Source organism: Cheilinus undulatus, linkage group 4 (assembly GCF_018320785.1).
Source record: "Cheilinus undulatus linkage group 4, ASM1832078v1, whole genome shotgun sequence".
Lineage (NCBI taxonomy): Eukaryota > Metazoa > Chordata > Actinopteri > Labriformes > Labridae > Cheilinus > Cheilinus undulatus.
In genome coordinates, this window is record NC_054868.1 from 14,802,612 (window position 1) to 14,825,787 (window position 23,176).

A 23,176-nucleotide genomic window follows, 5' to 3' on the forward strand; every position below is an offset into this window, starting at 1 on the left:
ATACAGCCAGCAAATGCTCAACAGCCTATTTTCTTACCATGGCAGGGCAGGAACTCCTATTATTCATCCAAAGCTCTCACATGTTCATCTTGGTTATCAAAACACAACACAACACTGTTACTCCTGACAGTAAAATGTCACTATATCACTTGTCTCATCCTGTGTGGCGAGTAACAGGTCACCGGGAGGTGAGTGGGTCACAGAGCTACGCCTGAGCGATGTAGGAAAAGTTAACTTTTTAGGTGTAAAAACACAGAATTTTAAATAGAAACCTTTTAACTTCATAATTTACTCACCCATTGTAGAAACAAAAAAACATGCAATCATGTCCAAATGGCATTCAATCCCAGGAAGGCAAAATAATCCACTCCTGATACACTGTCCCCATGTGATCTCATAGTTCTCTCGATATCTTGTCCCCTCTTGTGAACTACCCCCCCACCCCCATATTATCAAAACCACATTTGTCTTATTTTATCTAATGAGTCTATCAAACTTGTTAAATCATTATCAACTTCAAGCCAATTAAAAGACCAGGTCTATTGTACCCATCATTAATTTTTTTCTCACCATTGTTCTCTGTTTGCCATTAACAAAGCAAAATGGTTAACTTACTTTCTGACATTGATCTTTGCTTTCAGATTCACCATAAAATTTACAAAACAAAAATGTATCTCTACAGTAGCTGGTGCATAAAATTAAAGGGCATCTTTAAGTGTACTTTCACAAGAACAACATACTACTAATTAGAATTACTTTATTTGTACAGCACTTGTAAAGACAAGGATTTTATAAGTGCTTTGACATACAGGAAATAAAGAATCAGAACCCAAGCAAGGGATAAAGACAAAACATAAGATACCCAAACATCAAGAAAACTCTAATGAAGCCTAAACAAAATCAACCTTGCAACAGTAATGTTTCATAGTATTAATGGTCTCCTGGAGTTTAGTGTTTTGCCAATGAGGAGGGTACTTAAACATGCCTTTTTGCCACCCAAGTGGGCAGTTTATCATGTTTTAACCAGCCAAGGGGGCAGTTTAGTGTGTTTTTTCCACCCAAGAGGGCACTTTATCACGCGTTTTGGCTCTCTAGGGCACTTTAACATGTTTTGCCCCCCAAGAGCACACTTGACCATGCATTTTGGCTCCCGAGAGGGTGCGTTTTACAACAATTGGACCACGGGGGGCGCCGCCCCCCCCCCCCCCCCCCCCGCACACTACTGTTACTGTGGGCCATAGTCAACACCAGAACAAGCAAAAGAAATCCTGTTCTTGTCAGTAGCTGACCAACTTTTAGCTAGGCTCTCTCACTCATTAGCTTACATACCTTTTAAGCAGCATACTACTTTGAGATCGGCATATGCATCAGACATAAGGTGGTGATGGTGCTTGTGAGGTGTTGCTCCAAGATGGCTGTTGTTCTGAGACGCGTTGCTCTGGGACGGGTGCAAATATAGACAGTATACCCACTACAAAAATAGACTACACCTCTCTACAACATGAATACTAAAAAGGGATCTTATCTCCGCCAAAATATCCCAGTTTAGGTAAACGTCGGATAATGAATCCTTTTGATGAAATATAACTTGCTTTTTTGCTTGAATTTGATCTTAAATTATATTTTAAAACAGAGCAGTGTCATAAATTCACGGAGAACAAGTGTTATATGATGATACACCATGCAGTTCAAAACTGATCTTATCTCCGCAAGAAGAGCCCAGTTTAGGTAAACGTCCGATAATGAATCATTTTCATTAAATATATTTCACTATTTTGCTTGAATATGATCTTTATTAATAACTTGAATTAGAGGTGTTTCATAAATTCACGGAGGACAGATGTTATATGATGATACACCATGCATGTCAACAGTGATCTTATCACAGCAAGAAGAGCCCAGTTTAGGTTAACGTTTGTAACGCTCTCCCGGACTTAGCATGGGATGCAGCCACCGAGAGAAAAAAAGACGTGCGTCTCTTTAGCTGATTTCTAGTGGTCCATGTCATTATTTGTGCTGGAGGCACTGTGCCTTTTGATGCACTTCGCTACTTGTTGTCTTTCTCTGACTGCACGGAACAAAACAACTGCTGTGTTCTGTGACTCCAGGGGTTATGTGTTGCAAACTGAGGGGCGGCAAAATTGCCTCTTGCCTTTGCACGTGCCGGGCCTGATTAGAAGACACACTGATGATCATTTTCAGCCACGGTCTGAACTTTGATATCGTCCCACCGCCCTTGGCACGGAGAGATTGAACACGCAGGAGAGGGGGTGGGGCTGCGCAGAGAGAGGAACAGACAGAGGAAAAAGAGAAAGTCGGAGAGAGAGGGAGAGGGGCACGAAGTTGGCTAAAGCAGGGAGGGCGATAGACGGGGAAGTTGCAAATCCTGTTGTTGTTTGATATTTGGGGCTTCTTTCAAAATATTCGGGGCTTATGCCGGCGCCCTCTGGAGCGTGTGGCACCCTTTGCATTTGCCTATACTGCCTATGCCACGGGCCGGCCCTTACCGTGTAGCAGCAACCAGAGCAGAGAGCTGTCGACGGATACCAGCACTTGGAACTCAATTTCAATGCAATCCAGCTTCGAGGACAAAGCTGTCTACAGCAAGCATATGGAAGATGATTACCATCACGTTTCTCCTGCTGTCGATTATCTCTACAAGTGAGTTCTTCAGTTTTTATCAACGTCCGAAATAGATTTGTTGACATTTTGAAATCCTAAAAGTGAAGAAGGACCCTAAAATGTACAAGTAATATTCTCTATGCTTTCAGTAATTGCAAATATATCAATCAAGTCAGCCTCTATCTCAACAAAGGTGTTTCCTCCTGTCGGTATGACAATTTCTGTACAATTCATAGGCGGTTTTACTATTAGGCAAAGGCAGGCAATTGCCTGGGGCCTCGTCCATAAGGGGGGCATCAAGAATTTGCCTAGGTTTGTTTTCCTACAATTATAGCTCACTTGTGATTTTACCACTCCCCAGGTCAAAGAAAATTATTCATATTTAAGCATTTAGAGCCGTGAGGAACATAAACCCAAGTGTGTGAAGGAGAGGTACCGCAGGTCTTTCCTTCCTGCAGCTGTCAGACTCCACAACAGAAACTGCTCCAAGTAATTGTGCAATAACTAATTTATATATGTATAATCTGTACACATGTTGGTATATATATGTGTATATAGGTGTACATATTAATATCTTCACCACACCCAATCTGTAATATACCCAACCTGTGCATAATTGTTTGCAAATACTGTTTATAATTTGTAAGTTGATGTCCTTAGATTCCATATTTTTGTATTTATTAGTGCTCTTGCAACACTACACTTATTTGTACTCTATTTCTATTGTGTTTCTGTCGCCAATGGCCTGCTTTGTGTAAGATACTTTTTGCTGCTGTTAATTGGAATTTCCCCTTGTGGGACTAATAAAGGAATATCTTATCTTAAAAAGACGCACGGCAGAGTGCAGCTGCGGCATCACCTCTGCTCTCTCAGTGAGTCTTGTCCTGTCCACACTTCTGACTAGTTTCTTGCACGAGGGTCTTAACAAATGTCAACGCCAGAGGATTTTGCCTTGTAGTATCAAAGTTCTTCCCCTGAGTGGGAATCAAACAGCTGCTCTCAGGATAACAAATACTTTCTTTGCGTTTTTGTCCCTCAACCACAAACGCAGACATATCATCAGCTTTGGTGAGCGTCTCAGTTCAATCTCCAGCCTACATTAAAATAAATCTGTAATGCCAGACTAATATAACCTAATTTTATTTACATAAGATCTTATTTTATGTCATCAAGAAGTGAACTTGTGGTCTTGATCACTTAAGTTTAAACAGGACATCATTTATAAATACTGTGGCATATTTAACTCCAGCTGTCATTAAATGGTAGAAATTCTTCTCATAACGGTGAAAATGACTTAATAACTAAACATTTAATCCTAATCTGGGCACAGACTGTCCTATGACAAGTGAGGTCGGCATGTTTGATCTTGGCACAGCTCATCCATAATTACGCACGGAGATGGCCTCGTTCATGATTCATGCAGGGATGTCAGGGGGATTCAGAGAGTGGACATGAAGAATGACTACTCTAGTGGCTCAGACATGTACTTAAAAGTCAAGTTTTTACTCAACAGTTGAGAGTTTGTATATCTATAAGCAGTAATAGCGCCGAAGTGCGATGAATCTCCGCAAGATCCTTGTCTCTGTCTCCGTTCTTATTTGTCAGATATATTTCTTTAATGGTAGTTATTTTATACTAACACAAAAACACTAGCTATTAATGAACTGTTTAATCTGAAATAGAATAAAAACTCAAAGATCATTTCTAATTCTCACTCAGACAGTTCTTCAACAGAGTATGCTGGGTATTTCTCCATTCTCCTTAAGAAACTTCTGACATCATTTATGGTATAAATTTCTTTATATGGGTAAAATCAAGCTAAATTTTACTATATCTATCTGAAATCTCCTGGACTCCTTAGTTACTCATTTATCTGTTACAACCTCGTATCTATCTATAGTGTGCATTTTAGAGTAGGTGTATGCTTGAGCGTCGCGGTTGTGTGTCATATGTACCATGAACGAAGAGGAGGTAGAGAGGAGAGCGGCTGTTGGTGCTGCGTAAAAGGTGCACGAACCGTCAAACGTAAGGGGAGGAAAGGGCCAAAAAATAACAGGGGGAAAAGAGATCATGATGAAAAATTAAAAACCGAAGATTGTGCACGAGTTCTAAAACACGAGTCCGAGTAGAGTCTTGAGTCTTTTGCGCACGAGTCCAAGTCAAGTCTCAAGTCACTGATGTGTGTGACTAAAATGTGACTCGAGTCCAAGTTGCGAACTCGAGTGCCCATCTCTGTGTCACATGGGGCAGATATGCACAGTAAGACTTTTGCCTCCAAACAGGAAGAGGTGATAAGATGAAGTATTTTCATGGATGCTGATTTGAGTGAGGATCGGCATAAACCACCCCTCTCCTTCAGAATAAAATTTCATTTTTTTAAATTCATTTTATTCCGAATAAAGTAAGTAAATGAAGCTTATTTTTCAGATCATGCATTTATTCCAATTACAAGTGGTCCGTGTAAACATAGCTAGTGTTTCCTTACAGGCAAATTCTGTGTCATTTTGAAGCTGATTATAAGAGACGTGGTAGTGTTTGTGTAAAACTGAACATGATATATACCCTGGGATTTACAATACAAACTTCCTGTTGTGTGAATTGTTTGTATAGGTAGCAAGGCAGAGAATGCAGAGGAGCGACTGGTGAACTACCTGTTGGGTCCAGAGCGCTACAACAAACTGATCAGACCAGCAGTTAATAAAAGCCAACAGGTCACCATCTCCATACAGGTGTCTTTGTCTCAGCTCATCAGTGTAGTAAGTATAACACAGTCTCAGGCCTTGTTTACATGACAACGTTTTGCTTCGTTTTCCGTTTTCGTTTCCCAAAAGTTCCACGTTTACACGGCAACGTTTTGAAAATAATCTCCATCTATACGAGAACGCAGGAAACAGAAAAACGCCAGTAAGGTGATTTACTACACAATAAAACTGTCTCTACAATAAGGACAGTGTTTTTCATATGTTTTGATAATATGTAACATTTTTATCATACACGTGTGCATGAGAGTAATTCATCACTAAATCCTCCTCATCAACACCATCGTAGCGCGGCAGCGAAATTTTACGGCACATACAAACACAAAAGTGCATTGCTAGACTAGTCTTATTATAACAAAATACTGTGCAGACTGTTTGATTTTCCAGGGACAAATTTTTCTCCTAAAGCCTTTGATTTCTCGTGGATTTTCTCCGAAAGTGCGGCGCTTCCTGCTTTTAGCGCAGCAAAAGAATGATAGCCTTTTCAGAACAATATTTCTACTTCCCCTTTTTCAATTTTATCTGCTTCTTGGAAGTGATTAACTATATTTTTTAACTAAACACGGATGCTCTAACCCTGCCTCCTCCATCAGCTGTACATTGATATGTCGCCGGTGGATGAGGAGACAAGGGAGTCACAATACAATACAGTAACTTTATTTATCCCCGAAGGGAAATTCAATAAGTTATTAAAACTTAAAGAAAAAAGATAAAATCATTTCCGAGAAGCAGACATATAGGACAATAGAAATATCATTCTAAAAAAAGGCTCCAGCTGCGCCCATGAGAAATAAAAGGCAGTAGGAGCTGAATTTGTCTGTGGGGAATGAATTGTTCTCAGCAGATAGCTACATTATAACAAGACTGATCTAGCAAAGCATTTTTGTGTCAATATGGGCCGTTAAATATCTCTGCCTCACTACGATGGTGATGATGGTGATTATCATGATGATCGATAAAAAAGGTAAAAGTAATCATATCCAAAATTAATAGCACGACTTTATCTAAAGAAACTGGCATTGATAGCCCTCTAACTGAGAATAATGCGTCCCCTTTTCTAAATCCAGCTGTCTGTGACATGACAAGCAGTAAACTACATCACGGCTCGGCTTGAACTGCCATGGCTGGGTCCAGTGTGCTGCGACACTCGTGCTTGACAGCTGATTGCAGCCGTACTGCGCATGTGCATTTTCAGCAAGTGTCGTTTTCCTTGTTTAGACTGAGACAGGGGCATTTTGGAAAACTTTCACTCTGGAGCCCGTTTCCAGAAAGTTTGTTTTCAGGCACCAAAACGGCGTTGCCGTGTAAACGGACAGCCAAAACGCTACAAAACTTTTGCGTTTTCACTCGAAAATGTTGTCATGTAAACGGGCATCAAATTACTCCGAAATCTTTTTGTTCTCCAACACAAACCCTCCCTGTGATAAAAGGAACATTCTTACTATGACAAAATGCTGTTTCCCTTTTCAGACGGAACTATTTGTAGTTTTTTTATCTGAATATTTTATATGCTTGACCTTATATAAATATATAGTCACAAAGCCAAGTCAAGGCTGTGGGGTGGGGGTGGGGGGTAATTATAGAAGTCTCCAGTGTTGCATAACAAAACACAAATGAGTCTCAGTAGAATCCTGGTTTTACAGGGCTTGTTGGACATGTTTTTAAGACATCAGACTGCAGCCTATTTTAAAAAGAGATCAATACACCCAGGTTTTTAGTTTTGATTTTAACTATAATTAAACCTTTAATTTTTTTTTAATGTGGCAAATTCTCATGGAGCAGCTCATACCTTGTATGTTTTGCTGTGTAAACTGCTAGAGACTACATAAGTTCACATATGAACATACTATTTGTACCTGACCGCAGTAAACATTATTAAGATGTAGTTATTTAAGAAACAGCACTTTCAGCTGAAATAAATCTGTTTTACTGCTTAGTCCCTATTGATTTCTGTCATGCCTTCTCCAGGTGAGGGTACAGGTGTCTGTGGAAACTCAAACTATTTTGGGATTTACCATGCCAAACCATACCAAACTGTACTAAATCAAACAGGACCACCTGATGGAAAAGCTGTACACATGGTAAAGCAGGGAGGGGGATGAACAGGGAAGCTGTCAGTCCAGTTTCTTTACATTTTGGGCTTAATCCAAAATGGCTGCGTCTCACTTCTTCTGTTGTATGGCTTGGGTCTTTGGCGTGAGTCTTTTCCTTGAGTCTTAGTCCCTCCCACCAGAGACTCATGGAGAGACTGGAGGAATCGACGCGTAAGACTGAAGCCATAAGACCGACGGTTAATGGTTTATGGGACGTGTTTCCTCTGCAGCTCCACGTGAAGTGACATCAGTTTATGATGACGTCACCAATCAGCTGATCATCAATAGTTTGTTAGTTTATTCTAAGCAAATATGACATTGACAGTGTTTGGTTTCAGTGTGGGATCACAAACACCTATGAAGAGAGACCTGCAGTATATAAAAAGATATGCAGACTCTTTCTACCAGCAAATGCTATATTATAAAATTATTTATTATTCGAATTATTCAGTGTGAAGGCTAATGATCAAACCTGACTCTCACTAATGATCAGACTGATACAAACTTTATTGATCCCACTATGATTTAAAATGTGTTTCTTCCTGACAGACAGAATGCTGCTGTCTGACTTTAATTCTCTTCATAATCTAATAAACAAAGATAACCACTAAACAGGCTGAAAAGATGCTAAAAAAACGTCTCCACTATGTCTTAACAACGTCTAGACAATTAATTGAAAAGTGAATGGTGAAATGATATAAATTTCAGGTCGTTGAAAAGTCGTCTCTATAAAGACATTGCTGTAATATGGTCATATTTTAAACAACTATTATTGGGCTAAATTTGGACTAAATCTGATGGACAAAACATGGCTCAATTTCCTACAAATATCTTCTGTGTAAATTAGGGCTATGATGGACCAAATATAGAAAAAACACCATCTAAATGATGTCGGGTGTTTGGTGGGAAAGGGAAGAGCTTTATCTGATTCTGTTGATTTTATGAGCTTTTAACATGTTTTATGTTTGACAGTGAATCAGAAAACAAATCAAATATTAAACTCCATACTAATTCACTCATTAATATTGATTTTATTAAATGTATTCTCAATATTTCACTGTAAATGCTTATTTCAAACACTTCTTTTAAATCCCAGCCCATCAGTTATCGAGCCTTTAAAACTTCTGATGTTTATATTCTCTTGAGAGTCCACTGAGTCTGTTTATCGTCTGTTAAAAACTCTGTTTCTCCTCCATTATTTATCTTTGCTGGTGCTGTGAAGTTTCACTGACATCCACGCTGTAGCAGCGTCCAATCAGAAAGTGTCTTTGAATAAAAGGAGTTCCGGGAAGCCTGCTCTCATGTGTCTTTGCTCATCGGTCTTCAAATCTCAGTCCTCGGTCTTATGGCTTGGGTCTTAAAACCACGTAAGGGTCATTGGGACGATCTTTAAGATGGTGGATCAGAAACTACTTCCGGTTCAAGTGAATCTGTAGGACCGAGGACCGATCTATTAGAGACTTGGGATCCAGCCAATGTTCAGGCCACACACCAGCACCCTCCAGAGCATGTGACGCCTAGAATTTGCCTATACTGCCAATGCCACGGGCTAGCCCTGATCATGGGGCCCAAATAATGGTGGACGAAGACTCCTTAACTCCTGTTAACCTCTTTCCTGATACTCTGCTCTCACTTAACTGCACTTAACACTTCTTCCACACAGAAAGGAACTATATCACCTGTCTGTCTGTAAGATCAAAACAATCAAAACCAGCCAGCCATATGAGGGACCATGCAAGACAATTCATACTAGACCTTTCACATACATACAATCTTCTCTCACACACACATATTCTTCTTTCACATACATACATTTGTCTAAAATATACTGAATCTATGTGAGAAAAGAATATATGTGTGCAAGGAGAGTATATGCAAGCAATTTGTCCTGCGGAAAATGCCAAGGTGGGCAGTCTGATGACGTCTGCCCTGAAAGAGAATCTGCAGTGGCCCTGAAGGCCAATAGGAATAAATATTTCAAAAGCACAAAATATATTTCACAAACACAAATAAATTTCAAAAAACACAAAAACATTTCACAAAACACAAATAAATTTCACAAAAGACAAATACATTGCACAGAACAAAAATTGATTTGACAGAACAGAAATGAATTTAACAAATCACAAATAAATTTCACAGAACAGAAATAAATCTCACAAAGCACAAATAAATTTCAAGGAGTATGAAATATATTTCAGGAAACCGGAAAGGGTAAGACCCTGGTACTTGTCTCCAATTGGACGAAACCCAAGTCATGTCTTGTTTCTAGTGGATACCAGAATAGCCGATCTAGCGCGAAATTTAAAGACATTTACAATTCTCCCGGTCCGAGGTCCTTTATTTGAGCTTTAAGGGTTCCAGTTAGGATTGAGTGAGATTCCTTTTTTGACACTATCATCCTCTCCCTGAATTTTACTGGGGTATACAGTGTACCGCCAAGTATTTACATTATAATCAAACTATACACTTGCCAGTTGGACGCAAGCACAGTGAGCAGAGCGTGCCTACCCCAGCGTTTCATGAAATCATTCATCAAAACGCTTCGAGTCTAAAAAAACCAACCAAACAAACAAAAAACGTGTGTAAGGCAAGGTTTGCAGAAGTGCTGGAGGGATTTGTAGTTGAATTGTTCTTTACAATATCTAACTTAATAAAAATAAGCTATGTTCACTCTGTTCCTCTCTGATTCTTGCACGTATTGCACTCTTTACATTGCTTTTCCCTTCCCTTGTCCTCAATTTAATATGAGAAATGATAAGCATTATCATAAAGAATCTGGGAATGTGATTTTTTTCCTTGTGCTTTTAGACAGATAGCCTAAAGATAGGCCTTTATTTATTCCTGCGTTGTGCGGAGATCTCAGTCCAGCCACATTTTCACTTTACAACATGCTTATAAAACATGAGAGACGTCAGCGCCTAAAAATAACCACCAAGCATCACCAACGTTATCTGTTTCACTAGAAGAGTGATGAAGATAATTTCAAACATTTTTAAAACCCTTGAAGGTTTTAATTGTTTCTGACCCTGCTGCAGGTTGCAAAATTATTAATAAACTTAATCATTCCTCATCATCAATCTACATGCAGACAGAAGAATAAACGTGTATTTGAACTCACTCATGGATCCAACTACAGCCACTGGTGTGTATTTAACAGTATTAACAGTTTGGCAGAGGACCGCTGCCAGCCCGATGCCAGCCGTTCCGTGTCATGACGCGAAAGGATATATGCACTGGTATACATCGGGGTTTTGTTGGTTGCTAAATTAGCCCTGCATCATTACCATGAGCTCTTTAATCATTTTTTAGTTCCAATTGATATGTGTATTCATGATAAACAGAGAGCATTTCAAAAATCACACAATATGTATGTCCCTTGTTAAAGCCTTATATCAGTTGAATGTCCTCTTCCATCCTGGTAAACACTTTAAATTTCTCGCTAGATCAGCTATTCTGTTATCCAATGGAAACAAGACATGATGGGTTTTGTCTAATTGGAGACAAGTACCAGGGTCCTACCCTTTCCAGTTTCCTGAAATATATTTTGTGTTCTGTGAAATTTATTTTGTGCTCCATGAAATATATTCGTGCTCTGGGAAATGTATTTGTGTTCTGTGAAACTTAATTATGTTGTATGAAGTTTATTTTTGTTCTGTGAAATTTATTTGTGTTTTGTGAAATTTTATTTCTGTTCTGTGATATTTATTTTTGTTCTGTAAAATATATTTGTGTTTTGTGAAATTTATTTCTGTTCTGTGAAATTAATTATTGTTCAGTGAAATGCATTTGTGTTTTGTGAAATTTATTTGTGTTTTGTGAAATGTTTTTGTGTTTTGTGAAATTTATTTTGTGCTTTTGAAATTATTATTTTTTTTCCGTTGGCCTTCAGGGCCACCGTAGGAATCCCTGTGACATTGGGGAAACCTGTGAGGGGCCGTGCAAGACATAATTCATACTGGACCTTTCACATACATACAATCTTCTCTCATACACATATATTCTTCTCTCACATACATACATCTATACTTGTCATACATACATATATACATACATACATATATGTATGTGAGGGAAGAATGTATGTATGTGAAAGGTCCAGTATGAATTATGTCTTGCATGGCCCCTCATACTGTTTTGAATCCTTAACATTTTCTTACAGATTTGGTAAAACCAACAAACAAAAAAGCATTTAAAAAGTTTTTATTTGTTCCCGTGCTCCTCTCTTTTGTCCATCATGTTTGACAGTAGCAACCGCAATGCATTATGGTAAATATTGATGGGCTAGTGAGCATCTGTTGTTCACTACTTTTCACAATGCATTGTGGGATAGAATGAGTGCACTATATAGTGATTAACAATGCTCACTCAGAATTCAGACACCACCAAATGGCGTATTCACTATATAGTGATATATAGTATCAGTGATATGTAGTATAGAGTGAATAGGGAGTGATTTCGGACACAACCGACATAGCCTGTTCAACAGGTTTCAGAGATGATGCTCCTGTAAGTGACTAGCTAGTTATGCAGTAGTCAGTACTAGTATGTGAGAGTATCATTGAATGTAGAAACATAAGGGCAGCACCTTCAGAAAGAGATGGTCGATACCAAAAGAGTACTTTGTAAATATCTATATATATCTATATATGTATATTAGGGCTGTCAATAGATTAAAATTTTTAATCACGATTAATCTCACAAATTCCATAGTTAACTCATGATTAATCGCAAATTAATTGCACTTTTTTTGTCCATACTAAATGTACCTTACAGCACTATTTCTCAAGATTTAAATACCCTTATCAACACAAGTGGACAAAAATGCTTTCTTTATGCAAATGTTTGTCCATGTCAACAACCCAAAAAAACAACAGATGAAGTCCAGAAAATTCTCTAGTCTGAGCTCAAAGATACTGAATGCTGCAAAAATATGCTGAGAGCATAACATGGTAAACTCAAGCCACAACAGATGGAGATACTGACCTTAATGTAACATTACTGAATAATACCACAATGTAGAGTCAAACTTTAGACTTCTAGAAGTTAACTCCTCTGTTCTCAGCAGCTGAACACAGAACAACAGATCTCATCATCACACATGTACTAAAGAAGTCAAGTCTCTGCTGAGAGCTCAGCAGTAAGGCACAGACAGATCTAATGATGTTTCACAGTTCTGATGTGAGTAGGGTGGACACATCTGCTCTGCTCAAGAGAAAAAGCAAGTAATTGCTGTGAATGCTGAAAGCATTCACAGGTATTGTTATTCTACGCAAAAATTCTTTATTGCTGTGAATGCTGAAAGCATTCACAGGTATCGTTATTCTGCGTGAAAATTCTTTATTGCTGTGAATGCTGAAAGCATTCACAGGTATTGTTATTCTACGCAAAAATTCTTTATATTTATTAATCTTCTTCTGCTCGCTTTTTCGGCTCGCTTCTTCTCCCGCAAAATTCAACCGATTTTCACCGTTCTAACTTCAAAACATTCAGCCTAATTAGGACAATCCTGCTATGACTTTTCTAAGACCTCTTCCTCATACTTTCAGAGATATTCAGCGATTTCCAAAAAAGTTGGGACCATAGAAATGAATGGGCGGAATGTTCAGAGAGGCTTCAAACTGCCACTTTTCACACATCTTCTAACCTCTTTTCAAAACCCTATAACTCATTCATACTTTCACTTACAGACTTCATTCAACCTCTAAAATATTCACAAGACATTCAGCTATTTCAGAATGATTCAGCTCTTTCATATCTTTCATCGTTTCTTCACAGCGATCCTTCAAAGTCACTTCACCATTTCTCTCCTCTCAGTTCTCAACCCAATCATTTCAATGGGAAGGACCTTCTGGCAGTTAATTAAGCTAGAGTGGCACACTCTAACTTTCTAAAGAATTTTCTGTCCCGAACAAATTTTCACTGATGCCACAAATCTAACACCACACACATAAAAAATATATCAAAACGGAGCGAATCTTGTCCTGCTACTGTGGAACCAAGAACCAAAGCCATATCATGCACACTTTTGGCGTGAGAGGACCAACTGTCCCAAGAAAACGGACAACTGCTCCATCTGCTGCAATGTTACAGAAATGGGCGGTTTTGCCAATCACAATCAACACCAAAATAACGTCACTGCTAGTTCCAAGCCTGCAGATGCTCACGGCGAAATCCGTTTGATGATAGCATGTACGGTTTTCGCACACGGAGAGGAGAAAGAGACTGTGTTTACAAGCAAAGTCACCCAAAGCTGCTCTCTGTTATAACAGGTCTAACTGATATTAGTGCGCATGTGTGCTTCATGTGACCAGTGAGGTGTGACCATGCAGGCATTAATTACCATGGCAACCAGGCAGACAGAGGGCTGGGTGGAGCCTAGTCACTAAAAGTGAGGAGGATGGACCTGTCATACTTTTTCCACTGTAGATCCAATTCTAACTCCTCATTTTTCACAGATGTAACTGCTCTCTGTGATCACTGATGATGATGTCATCGCTGATTAACACACATAAAGCCCTCAATGAGTTCTCATCACGCACACACATGGAGCTGTTCCAATCAAGCAGCCCATTTAAACAATGCTTTAACAGGATGGTGGGTGGCTTCTCATCCACATACAGTCCCCCATAAAGTCTTTAATGACGTCAGTCGCCAAAGACAGCCACACATATATCCCATATGAAGTGAATGGGAGAGATTGTGCATTTGTGTGTGTGTTAGCGTGCGAAGCAAGCACACGTGTGTGTTTGTGTGTGTGTCTTACAGATGCAGGCTTTTTGAACATTACAATAAGCTTCTACCCGACAAACTTCATTCCCACTGTTAGCAATTTGGCATTAGCCATTCAAAATGACATTTAGCTTCTTTCTGAGATGTTTCATACCCGTTCTTAGCAGTTTGGCGTCAGCCATTCAAGATTACATTGAGCTTCATTCTATGATTATTCATACCTGCTTTAACTGTTCAGTGCCAGCCATTCAAGATAACCTTTAGCTTCTTTCTCAGAGTTTTCAAACCCACCATTAGTAGCAGACATTCAGTAATTCATTTAGCTTCATGCAGGGATTTTTTCAACCTAGCATTAGCTGTTCAGCGTAGCCATTCAAGAATTCATTTAGCTTCATTCAGGGATTTTTTTAATCCAGCATTAGCAGTTCGGCGCAGCCGTTCAGCAAATCAGCATTCACAGCGCAATTTCTTCAGAAATTGCATTCTCTAGTTCTTAATCTTCTTCTGCTCGCTTTTTCGGCGCGCTACTCCTCCCACAAAATTCAAACGATTTTCATCGTTCTAACTTCAAAACATTCAGCCTAATTAGGACACGGCTGCTATGACTTTTCTAAGACCTCTTCCTCATACTTTCAGAGATATTCAGCGATTTCCAAAAAACTTGGGACCATAGAAATGAATGGGCGGAATGTTCAGAGAGGCTTCAAACTGCCACTTTTCACACATCTTCTAAGCTCTGGGCAGTTTTGCCAAAGATGCCAAAAAGATGCCTGTTTTTAGATCACCCCCCTGGCTTCATTTCTCGCACAATCAACACCAAAATAACGTCACTGCTAGTTCCAAGCCTGCAGATGCTCACGGCAAAATCCGTTTGATGATAGCATGTACGGTTTTCGCACACGGAGAGGAGAAAGAGACTGTGTTTACAAGCAAAATCACCCAAAGCTGCTCTCTGTTATAACAGGTCTAACTGATATTAGTGCGCATGTGTGCTTCATGTGACCAGTGAGGTGTGACCATGCAGGCATTAATTACCATGGCAACCAGGCAGACAGAGGGCTGGGTGGAGCCTAGTCACTAAAAGTGAGGAGGATGGACCTGTCATACTTTTTCCACTGTAGATCCAATTCTAACTCCTCATTTCTCACAGATGTAACTGCTCTCTGTGATCACTGATGATGATGTCATCGCTGATTATCACACATAAAGCCCTCAGAGAGTTCTCATCACACACACATGTAGCAGTTCCAATAAAGCAGCCCATCTAAACAATGCTTTAACACAGTGATAGTCAACCTGTGGCTCTGGAGCCACATGTGGCTCTTTTGTGAGTATTTGTGGCTCTTACATGTCTTCGTGTTAAATGTTGTTCTCCCAGAAAACCTTAAAAAAGGTCAACTTTTTGCCATTTCTAACAATTTCTTGCCACTTTTCATCCATTTAGGCAATGTTTGTCAATAAATCACACTTTTTTCCTACTTTAATTTCCCATTTAAGCTACCTTTTGCCAATAAAATAAATAAATAAAAAATAAAAACCACTTTTATACCTACATTTTACCCATTTTGACACATTTTTGCAAGTTTTTACCCATTTTTTTAATCATGTCATTTCATTATGACCCCTCTTCAATTTTATTCCCCCTTTTTCACCCACCTAATTTACATTTTGTAATTAAATTCCACTTTATACCTATGTTTTGCCAGTTTTTACCACTCTGACTGCTTTTTGCCCATTTAAGTCAATTTTTGCCCATTTCAGTCATTTTTTGCTACCTGTAACTGATTTTTTTTGTCTCTTCTTACCAATTTTTGCTACTTTCTGACCCTTTTCCTTCCCATTTTTACCCATTTTTGTTGCTTTTTGACCATTTTTGCCACCTTTGTCTTATTGTTATTGTTCCTTGAAGCTGTTTTTGCCAATTTTCACCTGAGCGTCATTCTACGATTATTCATACCTACTTTAACTGTTCAGTGCCAGCCATTCAAGATAACCTTTAGGTTCTTTCTCAGATTTTTCAAACCCACCATTACTGTCAGACATTCAAGAATTCATTTAGCTTCATTCAGGGATTTTTTCAAAGCAGCATTAGCTGATTGGCGCAGCCGTTCAAGAATTCATTTAGCTTCTTTCAGGGATCCTTCCAAACCAGCATTAGCAGTCCGGCGCCAGCCATTCAAGAATTCATTTAGTTTCTTTCAGGGATCGTTCAAACAAGCATTAGCAGTCCGGCGCAGCCGTTCAAGAATTCATTTAGCTTCTTTCAGGGATCGTTCAAACCAGCTTTAGCAGTTTGGCGCAGCCGTTCAAGAATTCATTTAGCTTCTTTCAGGGATTTTTTTTCAACCCAGCATTAGCTGGTCGGCGCAGCCGTTCAAGAACTCATTTAGCTTCTTTCAGGGTGTTTGTCAAGTCAGCATTAGCAGTTTGGCGCAGCCATTCAGCAAATCAGCATTCACAGCGCAATTTCTTCAGAAATTGCATTCTCTAGTTGCTGTGAATGCTGAAAGCAATCACAGGTATTGTTATTCCTTGCGAAAATTCTTTATTGCTGTGAATGCTGAAAGCATTCGCAGGTATTGTTATTCGACGCAGAAATTCTTTATTATTATTAATCTTCTTCCGCTCGCTTTTTCGGCGCGCTACTCCTCCCGCAAAATTCAACCGATTTTTACCGTTCAAACAACAAAACATTCAGCCTAATTAGGACACGACTGCTATGACTTTTCTTAGACCTATTCCTCATACTTTCTGAGATATTCAGCAATTTCCAAAAAAGTTGGGACCATAGAAATGAATGGGCAGAATGTTCAGAGAGGCTTCAAACTGCCACTTTTCACACATCTTCTAACCTCTTTTCAGAACCCTATCACTCATTCATACTTTCACTTACAGACTTCATTCAACCTCCAAAATATTCACAAGACATTCAGCTATTTCAGAATGATTCAGCTCTTTCATATCTTTAATCGTTTCTTCACAGCGATCCTTCAAAGTCACTTCACCATTTTTCACCTCTCACTTCTCACCCCATTCATTTCAATGGGAAGGACCTTCTGGCAGTTAATTAAGCTAGAGTGGCACACTCTAACTTTCTAAAGAATTTTCAGTCCCGAACAAATTCTCACTGAAACCACAAATCTACCACCACACACATAAAAAATATATCAAAACGGAGGAAATTTTGTCCTGCTACTGTGGAACCAAGAACCAAAGCCATATCATGCACACTTTTGGCGTGAGAGGACCAACTGTCCCAAGAAAACGGACATCTGCTCCATCTGCTGCAATGTTACAGAAATGGGCGGTTTTGCCAAAGATGCCAAAAAGATGCCTGTTTCTAGATCACCCCCCTGGCCTCATTTCTCGCACAATCAACACCAAAATAACATCACTGCTAGTTCCAAGCCTGCAAATGCTCACGCCGAAATCCGTTTGATGATAGCATGTACGGCTTTCGCACACGGAGAGGAGAAAGAGATTGTGTTTACAAGCAAAATCACCCAAAAAAGCTCTCTGTTCTAACAGGTCTAACTGATATTAGTGCACATGTGTGCTTCATGTGACCAGACACAGAGGGCTGGGTGGAGCCTAGTCACTAAAAGTGAGGAGGATGGACCTGTCATACTGTTTCCACTGTAAATCCAATTCTAACTCCTCATTTCTCACAGATGGAACTGCTCTCTGTGATCACTGATGATGATGTCATCGCTGATTAACACACATAAAGCCCTCAATGAGTTCTCATCACGCACACACATGGAGCTGTTCCAATCAAGCAGCCCATTTAAACAATGCTTTAACAGGATGGTGGGTTGCTTCTCATCCACATACAGTTCCCCATAAAGTCTTTAATGACGTCAGTCGCCAAAGACAACCACACATATATCCCATATGAAGTGAATGGGAGAGATTGTGCATTTGTGTGTGTGTTAGCGTGCGAAGCACGCACACGTGTGTGTTTGTGTGTGTGTCTTACAGATGCAGGTTTTTGAACATTACAATAAGCTTCTGCCCGACAAACTTAATTCCCACTGTTAGCAATTTGGCATTAGCCATTCAAAATGACATTTAGCTTCTTTCTGAGATGTTTCATACCAGTTCTTAGCAGTTTGGCGTCAACCATTCAAGATTACATTTAGCTTCTTTCTGAGATGTTTCATACCCGTTCTTAGCAGTTTGGCGTCAACCATTCAAAATGACATTTAGCTTCTTTCTGAGATGTTTCATACCCGTTCTTAGCAGTTTGGCGTCAACCATTCAAGATTACATTTAGCTTCTTTCTGAGATGTTTCATACCCGTTCTTAGCAGTTTGGCGTCAGCCATTCAAGATTACAGTGAGCTTCATTCTATGATTATTCATACCCACTTTAACTGCTCAGTGCCAACTGCTCAGTGCCAGCTGCATCGGTGACATGCTCAGCTATACAGACCCTTTGTTTTAGCCTCTTCATTACTCGCAGCGATGACACAAAATCCCTCTATACCGCTGATGATATTAAGCCTTTGGTTAACCAGGAACACCTCACTTAGATCAAAATTCTGCTTTACGAGAAAGCTCTAGTCAAACTTTCCCACTTTCCCTGCATAGTCTCCAGCAGAACTGAGCATGCGTAGAGAGATAGATTTGCTTTGACGTCATCATGCATACATAATTAGCCATGTGCCTGCCATCTGAGGAGATAAACAACCCCAGCACTGCAGTGTTAGAATCGTGTTCTTTTGTTGGAAGCTCTGAAGAAAGACAAGAGAGGGATCGGTCTCAAGTCAACATAACTTATTGTGGTCACAGGTAAAGCATGTGCTCAGCGCTGAGGTCTCAGAGAAGTGAGCCCCAATGTACAGAAAAGATGAACACTTATCTTCTTGGGCCGCACCCTGTACAATGGGTTGGACTTTGACAGTCCAGTTCATACTGGTCTAGGGAACTTGTCTGTCGTGAGCTGTGCCAACCTGTTGGCCCACGTATTCATACCTGCATGTATCAAAATGTGTGTGTGTGTGTTGTTTCAAGGAGTGTAGCTAACGAGCAGTGGAGGAGGCATAGTTTTAGTGGATACAGATATCTCCTGTTATTCAGAACATCCTGTGCTCTTTCTGTGCTTCTAAAGATTACACAGCAGAACAGCAAGATCAGCATCATTTCTACTCTAACTTCACAGTAAACAGAGGAGATTAAAAAAAATCCAAATATCCTTCAGGTCCCCCTTTTGATATAATTTTATTATATCAACAATAACCTATATGTATGCAATATGTGTAAGCAGTTTCTTCATTGCATTAATAGCAGCAAGCAGTTCTTCATTGCATAGAGCAGCGGAAATAATAACATTCACACTTAATATATGATTGAATAAAAGCATAAGCTATCCTTTTCACTACCAGGAGTACATATTTCACCTGTACTCGGAATCCGTTGTCCCTAGGAGCTTCAGACCCTCAAACACTCTACTGGCAGACATGTCCACAGTGAGCAACATAGTACCTATGAGTATCATGCCTTTTACATGTGTGCTTAAGCTATATGTAAGTATATTGTAGCCTTAGCATAGAGTAACAAGTATCTAAAGGGTAGTGATGACTTCCTCACGGTCATCTTCTTCTTCATCATCCAAAGGTGAACCTGTGGAAGCATGTTCCATGTTAGTGGAATGGTCTCAGTGGCCATTGTGACCATCTGGTAAGCTGGAGGCTGTTTTAGTAGGGCGGTGGTGATACACCTCTCAGCGAGTATGTGAGCACATAGGATACAACAATACATGCAAACGGTTAAAAAGGTGACCACTGTCATTAGGGAAATGAAATTAAAGGTGATCAGAACTTTCCACTGCCCACATTGGGAGTTAAGCCAATCATTAAATGGGTTATCTATGCCTGAATCTTCAGCCAATTTGTTTGTGAGAGATTTTAGATCATACAAGGCTCTGGTGACTAATTCATCTGTGGCTGTATTGTTAGCAATTTAGATACAGCATGAGTCTCTAAACATAGCACAAACACCCCCTTTTTACCCCATAAGCATGTCTAAGGCCATTCTAATTTGTAGCGTCATTAGTGATGTGACAGCTAGTTGTTTTGATAGGCCAGATATGGCATCTCTGGTCAGATTAGTCATGGTCTGGACATTATAGTGAATGTTGTTCATGCGATCTGTTTTTTTTTTGTTTTTTTTATTTCTTTTTGGAGTGATCCAAAAGAAAATTGATTCAAAACCACCAGCAATTTGGTCAGCTTATTTAAAGTGGTCTGACACACCCCTAGGTACACCAATTACATCAATATAATTCAGGCCTTTAAGGGCCAGGCCTAGTCAAAATTTCTAAGCTTTAATGTTATTTCCCACAAAATAAAAGGTAGTTTTACCATGAGCCCTATCAAAACCAAACAGAATATACTCCCCTTAGACCACACTTCCCATTGTGTCTAAATGTATGCCAATGTCTATAGCACTCCATTTTGGGCCAGGTCTACTCTGACGTCAGTTTAAGTTCTCTCTGGATGTTCTCTTACAGACAAATAATTTTATTGATCCAATTTCTTAATTTGTTATTTTTTCCAGATTTGCAGATTGTGCCAATAGACCTTGGCTACTTTAAAAGGTCCCTGCCATTATGGTTTAGTTCAGTTGATTCTTGTTACTTTCTGCCAGACCCAGTCATCAACTTTCACTGGTGACTGCCGTGTATTCTTTTCTTGTGTCAGGATTCCAGTTACCTGTTAAGAAACACTCAGTGCAATATTATTCGACTTATTTAGGTAATCAAAAGTCTCATGTAACTAACATATGTGGCCCTAATATCAAAGTTCAAGTTCATTTTGAAAATATGCTTTAACCCCTGAAAGCCTGTTAAATCATTTTTCATCCATACTTTTATGACATCTCTATCTAATCAACATGATCAATAAACTACTAAAACAGAAACTTCTGAATATAATCTTATTAATGATAAAATTGCAGTCAGGTGGATTATATGTTACCAAAAACATCTAACATATCAAATGAAATACAAAAAATATATATGTTAAATTTATGGAAATTATCATCTTCTGGAGTTCAGTAGAAAGTCAAATAAACATTTCAGTTCCAAGAAATTGTAAGTTTCTGGCTATAATTGTGTTTTCAGGCTTTAATGGGTTAATACCGTCAATGGTTGACACCTTTGTTGCCAAATCAGAGTACATCAAAAATGAACACTAATAATGACAATCAAAATTATAGTACTACTAATAATAAAATACTAAAAACAACACAGTTATTGACTCTTATAAATCTTCTTATTATCTCTAATGGCATGACATTCAGAAACAAAACGTGCAGTTAAGTGTATATCTTGAAATTCTTCTGCTAGACATAGTCTCATTAGTTCTCCATGTGATCCTGCTGTAACTTGGCTCAAAAAGTTCTTTCTTACAGCTTCATACATAAGGCACATTAAGAGAAAATGCACTTCATCTTCAGTTTTTCCTCATTCATAATAACAACAAATTCCTTGGTCTTTAGGTTTCCAGTTTTTTCCTATGACCTGTTTTAATTTCTTATTTATGGTCTCTAAGTCTGTACATTGTTAAAATTTTCCTTTGTTTTGTGTTTCTCACATGCATAAGATATTCAGCTATAAAGTACTCTCCTCTCAGTAGACAATAATATTCTAATTTATTGTAGGATTTTATTTCATTTTGCCAATATCAAATGTATTTAGATTTGTTTTCTTTTTCAATTATTCTGATTTGTGTTTACATTCAAAACCTTTTTATGACTCAAGCGAAGACATTTTAACATAACCTTTGCACAAAGCAAATGGCAATCATCATCCAAAAATATGTTCTTAATGTCAAAAGAAGGCAAAACAATAGAAAAGGAAGAATAAAAATTAAAACAATGCTCTGTTATCCCTCAACCATCTCAGTTCTACATCAACATCTTTCAGTTGAAATATCTTTTTAAATTCAGACCTCTGTGAAGTTAAATGTAGACCTTGTGATGTAATGAATTTCCTTAGGGGATAAATAAAGTTATTGTATTGTTTTGTACCTTAGATCAACCCTGTGAGTGCTTTAAGCAAGTAACACATAAAAACTTGGAATAGTAAGCAATCATATTTTCTATGTATGCTTTTGTGTCATTTTTAAATCAAGCAACTTGAGTCTTAAAACAAGATTTATATAATGAGACTCTGCGCGAGATAAATCATCTAACACTTCTTAATCTAAGTTTTTAAATCTTGGTAAGCACCAAATAATTTTCAGTGTTTGGACAGTTTCTGTGGATCTATAAGGTCTCTACAAAACTGGACATAAAATTTTATTTTTTAGTTAAGTCCCAGGGCAGGGCCCCACACTTCACGTTTATACATAAGAATAGGACTAATAACATTACTGAATAATTTTAGGCTGAATCTGTATAGATATAGGTTTTTTAGTTCTGCTTTTTGTGTTAAATCTTGTGTTACAAGTTCTGAGTATCTGGCTGTAAAAGTTAAAGTTATGCCCTGTACTACTGCTTAGCTGGCTCCCACTTTTCCTGTGTCTGCTTTGTAGTCTCATTACAGTTCAAGTCAGGTTTGGTATTGTACTTGTGTCATCACTAAGTTTCATGTCAGAGTCTGTAGTTGCTATGTAGCAGTGGTCTTGTTGGGTGTTCATTTCATTTGCCATATTGATTCCTTCACCTTTGAAAGTTATGTGTGGCTGTTTTAGCCATGCTATTCCTATTGCTGTAACATATGACGTGTACAAACAGGATGGCCTATGAGGTTCATAGTCGAATCAGACTCCTCCGGATCAAATCGTCAAATTGCCAACTATTCCGGGTCACTCCTAGAGCCAACATTCTGTTATTTGAGGGGAAATCCCTTCTATCCATAAAAATTGGCCTCTTTACATGAAACGTTTAATTTATGGACAAGGACAGGAGACAGGAAGGGACATTAAGAGTAAAAACAAACTCTCTGTAGGAGCTGAATGGAGTG

At 38.8% G+C, this 23,176-nt stretch overlaps 1 protein-coding gene across 1 annotated transcript in view; it reads left to right on the plus strand.

Annotated features, from left to right (window-relative positions):
• Window positions 1-2,342: 2,342 nt before the first annotated feature.
• The window catches only part of LOC121508486 (neuronal acetylcholine receptor subunit beta-2-like), a 111,953-nt gene continuing 91,119 nt past the window's right edge, over window positions 2,343-23,176 (plus strand). The window contains exons 1-2 of the mRNA XM_041785386.1: window positions 2,343-2,661; window positions 5,233-5,378. Of these exons, the coding sequence (XP_041641320.1) occupies window positions 2,487-2,661; window positions 5,233-5,378 (321 nt within the window). The 5' untranslated portion in view covers window positions 2,343-2,486. The remainder of the gene's footprint in view (window positions 2,662-5,232; window positions 5,379-23,176) is intronic.